Source organism: Stylophora pistillata, chromosome 2 (genome assembly GCF_964205215.1).
Source record: "Stylophora pistillata chromosome 2, jaStyPist1.2, whole genome shotgun sequence".
NCBI lineage: Eukaryota > Metazoa > Cnidaria > Anthozoa > Scleractinia > Pocilloporidae > Stylophora > Stylophora pistillata.
Genome location: NC_142520.1, coordinates 10,279,912 through 10,285,911, shown reverse-complemented (window position 1 = coordinate 10,285,911; position 6,000 = coordinate 10,279,912). Strand labels below are relative to the sequence as shown.

The 6,000-nt window shown below is 40.8% G+C and overlaps 1 protein-coding gene across 1 annotated transcript in view; it reads left to right on the top strand.

Annotated features, from left to right (window-relative positions):
• The first annotated feature begins 1,804 nt into the window (after nucleotides 1-1,804).
• LOC111342579 (uncharacterized) overlaps nucleotides 1,805-6,000 on the top strand; it is a 29,515-nt gene continuing 25,319 nt past the window's right edge. The window contains exon 1 of the mRNA XM_088749250.1: nucleotides 1,805-1,991. Within this exon, the coding sequence (XP_088605376.1) occupies nucleotides 1,805-1,991 (187 nt within the window). The remainder of the gene's footprint in view (nucleotides 1,992-6,000) is intronic.

Here is a 6,000-nt window from a genome sequence, read left to right as displayed (position 1 = left end):
ATGGAAAAATAGCTAGACTCGTATCCAAGAAAAATTGACGAGGACAGAGTATTTAACCCTAGTAACACTGGAGACCTTAGCAATTCAGCCTATGCTGCTATTAAGGTATCGAATCATTCACTCTCACTTTCACTTTCACTTTCACTTAACATGTCATATATTTTCTTTCAACAAACATTACACCTGGAGCACTTCGACGGGGCGATAGAAAGAATCGGCATATCTCAAATTGTGTCAGGCGTCCTATTAAACCAGAAACTTCGATGACGAAATACCTTGTGTCACTGTTCATCATAATTTTCAACAACCTACTAATTTGTACGGACAGATATTGAAGAGTACGCCAGTGGTATTCAAGATCATCTCTTTCACAATTCAGCCTCCTGCGTCGATACTCTCAAAACGTCTTTAGGGCATGGATGGCCCTTGCGTGGTCGATTTAATGTCGGGATGATGCTTTTGGGAAAAGAGACAAATATGCGCTTAGATGGCAGAGGTAAAGGAGGGAGAGGGGAATGGGGGGAGGGGGCTTAGATCCAACCCAAACATGGTGCTAGATACTGCAGACAAACTTTAACTGAAAGAGCCCAGTCTAGCAAACTGCTGAATTAATTCCTGCCGATTCTTGAAAAGTTGAGGAAGGGTACTCCACAATACATTGTTACGCACGTCTTTGCTATTCTAAGTGTTATTTTAAGGTGATAGAAGGTTGCGTAGGAGAGATGTATCTTTGAAGTTATAAAATTAGTTTGGAAGGAAGCAAGAAAAATCGCTTTTATTTGAGGAATGAGCCCTGGTCAGAAGTTCTTAGAAGTGTCTGAGAAAAAATCGGGAAAAAAATCATTCTTTTTCACCGATATCGACGAGTGTACCGCTTCTCCATCCGTATGTGGCATTAACGCTCATTGCCAGAACACCGTAGGATCTTATCGCTGTGCCTGCAAAACTGGATTTTTCGGAAATGGAAAAACTTATGAAGGTAAGAGTCTTTGGATTCTAAGGGAGACCACATCTCTCTGGAGAAAAAGAAAAACTAAAAAAGGTCCAGACGGACAGGTAGATAGGCAAAAGGACTAAGCCACAGACTGAAGTTAATCCACATTTCCATTGGCATTTGTCACTTATATTAGCAAATTTAAGTCCCTTTTATTTATTTATATAGCTGGATTTGGGGTTGGTGCATATAGAGGACGCTTTGTACTATACAAAAGTTTACTGTTCCTCGGAGCGCCCGCTATCTCATCAAAGCCTGGGGCGCTCGGGGATGAACCCATTCGTACGCTTATGGATACTTTCCAGGGACATATTATGGTGGAAAAGAGGTGTTTAAAGAAGGGAAGTTTAGACTAAGTAATGCAACTGTACTAAATATTGTGGTGGGACAAAGAGGAGGAGATTAGGTGGAGGTCGAGGGCGGACAAAACACTAGCCAAACTGCCGCTCAGCTTGGAAAATCTGGGAAGGACAATGCTGGCACTGGAGGAGGGGGAGGAGGTTTTGTTTACACTACCGATGATGTGGTGTTATTGGCTGCCAGAGCTGGAGGAGGTGCATCCGGTGGATACAATGCTATGGATGGTCAGGCAGGATCAAATGGCACCAGTAGTGTGTGGAAGGTATTGACACAAGTTCGAGATGGAACTCATCCGAAGCGCAGCCAGGTGAATGCAACGGTGAGGGAGCTAGCTACCATGGAGGAATAGGTGCGGGTTGGTTTGGTAAGGATTCTGCCTGACTTGTCCCCTCCCATGGGGAAAGAGGTAATTCACGTGCCGAAGCCTGGGTCGGAGGTAAAGCCGGAAAAATGAATAGTGGTAATAACGGGTGCCCTGCACCAGGAGAAATTGGAGGGTTTGGTGATGGTGGAGGGGGATCAGAGGATAATTGCGTATCAGGTGGAGGTGGTGGATACTCTGGGGGAGGTAGTGGTACCTATGGAAATCAAGCTGGAGGGGGAAGAGGCTGGTATTGTAATGGGGAAGGCTGTTCCGGTTTGACTTGTGGCAACACATATGAAGATGGCCCTGTACAAATTTATGAATGGCTGGGCTTATTTCAAAACATTATTTGATCATTGAATTTGGTTTTCTTGAACAGATTCTCTGTATTGCAAAGAGATATACATCGGCGAAACAGGAAGACAGCTAGATTCTGAGAACACCTTCTGCGATGTAGAAAGGAATGACAAGGACGCATCAAAACCAGTCGCTAGACATTTAAACCTACCTAATCATTCTAAGCAACATATGGCAATCTGCGGTCTTTCCTTGCATTTAGGTAGCTCGGATAGCCGCAAAACTCTTGAACAAAAGTTTATCTTTCAAATCCACACTCTTAATCCCACAGGTATCAGCGAAAACTTTTCATTCTACTAACTTATTCGTGTTTTTCTCGTCGCCATGTTCCCACCAATGGCGTAGCTCCACTTTCTGAACATGAATCCACACACAACCCACAATTCCTCCATTCGCTCTGACGAAGGGCTAACACTCGAAATGTTATTCCTGGGGAAGTCTCTTACCCCTGTTGACTCAGCAAGAGACTTGAGTGTGATCACTGACTCACACCTGACCTATGATAGTCACATTTCCTACTTAGTCTCTTTTTTTAATCAAAACTAGTCCAGATTAACAGAGTTAAAAACAGTTTCGACAAGGAAACACTAATGCTTGTTATTTTATCCCTGGTATTCAGCAAAATGTTTTATTGTTCAACAGTGTGGTCAAGTACATCCTCCACTAATATAAATAAACTGCAACTGATCCAAAACTTTGCTTGTAGGATCATCACCGGCTCCAAGAAGCACGAACATGTCACTCCCCTATTGCACCAACTTAACTGGTTGTCAGTGGGCCAGACACTTCACCTTAGAGATACAATTATGGCCCATAAGTGTGCCAATAATTTAGCACCCGACTACTTAGGTAACAAGTTACAAAAACGCACCACCATACATGATCGAGCCACGCGGCATAGCATTTTATGAGTCCGCGAACGGCTAACGAACCTTTTCCTACAGAGCAGTTTCACTATTAAATTCCCTGAGTAGTGACCTAGTGAACTTCTCTTCAGTAAGGTCACTGACACATTCTTTGAAGGACTCCCTAAGAGGGGCACATTAATAGTCTTTGTATGATACCCATTGGACATATATATATATATATTTTTTTTTTTTCATTTTTATTACCCTATTTTAAGTTGTTCATTTGTGTTTGTAAATTATCTACCATTGTAAATAGTTTCCGAAAAGCCTGTACAGGAGTGATTATAAAAGTTTATTCATTCATTCATGTCAGCTTTTTAACTCTTTATGGTCGCCAATTTACTATTTCAACTTGGTTGACATTACCAAATTATCTAGAAAAAGAGAGATCACTAAGACGAGCACACACACAAAAAAGAAAATGTGTGTACGAGTTTTCTTGGTCATGGACAGTGTCTTCACAAACATATCCGACAGTGGCTGAGTCGATTTAAGGTAGCTCATTCTGAAAGAAACTTATCACCTTTCGTAAAAACACTTGCAACTCGGAAGCGGCAAAGAAGTATCTGGTCCCGTCGAAAGGTAACTTGAAACAAATCTGGCAAAACACTATCGAAGATACAGTTGTTTACCTCTTTCCAGGAAAAGACTGCACTTGTTTTGGTACTGTTACGAAATTTAGACCGCAACGTCTTCTCTCGGATTCCCTCGCACTCATGGCCGGGGTGTGTGGGACAGATGATGATATTTTTGTACATCGCTTTACCGTTTCGAAAGACCTCTGACTTTCACTTATTATCGTTTTGAAAGAAATACAATTTTTGGTGGGGGAGTTTTCGCGTGCGCGACAACGTCGGAAAGGGCTGCAAGGGAGACTAGTCGTCACGATGCCTTTCGCCGATCGTGACGCGCTCGATAGCTACTTCTCCCTCCCCCCCTCCCTCTAACCTAACGTAGGGCTACCAATGATAATTTTCATTACTGCAGTGCGATTGGTGTGATTAACAAAAGTAAACATATATTTTCTATATCCATGAACAGGATAATGTATCTAATGTTTGTTAATTAATGCTAGGCTCATCCGAATGTCATTAAAACAAATAAAATCCCAATAAAAATCTTCTCAGCGTTCCAAGGACGCGCAGAACCATTAACAGAGGCAGTCTATATACCTCAGTCTTTCTATTTTTGCTATTCCACGTAAGTAATTAACTGGTCGACGTTTCTCTTCCAATGAATAAAGCATGTTATTAAAAACTGGATCATTGGATAATGCAATTCGAGACTTTTTATTGGCTCAGCCATTATGGTATATGAGCCAATATACCATAATCTAATTTCTGTACATTGTTAAATCCGGTTTCCTCTCACAAAATAAAGTCGAGAAGATTCTTGGGGGCGTTTTTTTTTAATAAAACAATTATTCCCCTCTCGTTTGTTGGATATGAGATGATTATAGCCAACTCGGCGCTACGCGCCTCGTTGGCTATCTATCATCTCATATCCAACGCGCGCTCGTGGAATAATTGTTAAATAACGAAAGATTATTTTATATTATGAGAACTTCTTTAGTGAACTTGAGAGTTAACAACCTTTTTCGGGAACAGGGGTGGGGGAAGGGGGGAGGGAAAGAGAGGAGAATTGGTAGGATAAGACCTACTCCCCGATGTTCCGAGAAAGGTCTTGCTCACAAAAACTCTACATACTGCACGTCCGTTCTTATCTTGTTCTTATTACTGAATACAGTTATCGTTATCATAATTATTATTATCATTATGATTATTAGTACCTAGTTCCTCTTTGCATTGCTCATATCTAATCCGTGAACGAGGTGTTTTGGTTTTGAGCGATTCTCTTACTCGCTGCTGTCGATGGAAGGCGCATTTTTTTTTGACGAATGATGCAGCGACCACAGTGGGTGATTTAAAGGTTTGCCTGGATTTACTGTCACCGAAAGGGGTTCCTAATTGGTTGAGTAGGTGTCAAAAGAAAAATAAGGTATAATTTGATAGCAAAAGCTCGTCACGTTATAAATTAAGAAGTGAAGGGTGTTGAAAGTAGAGAGTTACCTTTTCTAATTTGAGAGGAAAACGGTGGTTTTGAAACCCGAACAAGAAACAGCTGTGATAAGTGTACCTAGGGTAGAAGATGTCCTTTCAATTTCCTCAACAGGCTGTGGAAAAAGCATGAACAGACTAGTTATTTATTTCCTTAACAAGCTGTGGAAAAAGCACGAACAGACTAGTTATTTATTACCTTCACAGGCTGTGGAAAAAGCATGAACAGACTAGTTATTTATTTCCTTAACAGGCTGTGGAAAAAGCATGAACAGACTAGTCATTCATTTCCTTAACAGGCTGTGGAAAAAGCATAAACAGACTATATATTTATTTCCTTCGCAGGCTGTGGAAAAAGCATGAACAAACTAGTTATTTATTTCCTTAACAGGGTGTGGAAAAAGCATGAACAGACTAGTCATTTATTTCCTTAACAGGCTATGGAAAAAGCATGAACGGACTAGTTATTCATTTCCTTAACAGGCTGTGGAAAAAGCATGAACAGACTAGTTATTTATTTCCTTAACAGGCTGTGGAGAAAGCATGAACAGACTAGTCATTTATTTCCTTAACAGACTGTGGAAAAAGCATGAACAGACTAGTTATTTATTTCCTTAACATGCTGTGGAAAAAGCATGAACAGACTAGTCATTTATTTCCTTAACAGGCTGTGGAAAAGGCATGAACAGACTAGTCGTTTATTTCGTTATTAAGAGCAGATCCGTGAAAGAATCAAACAGAATCGCAAATCTTCGGCAAATCTGAAAAAAATCAAATTCACTCGTCTGTCGCATATAGATAGCCTTTAGTAAGAACGTGAGTGCCATGTTGTTTTTTTCCTTGAATTGAAATATCTATTAATTTCTGAGAAAAACGATGGAAGCCGTTTTCAATTTAGGCACAGTTTGGCGATCCCAATCACGTGCAAACGGGGTTGAAATTAGTCATGATTCACTTCAC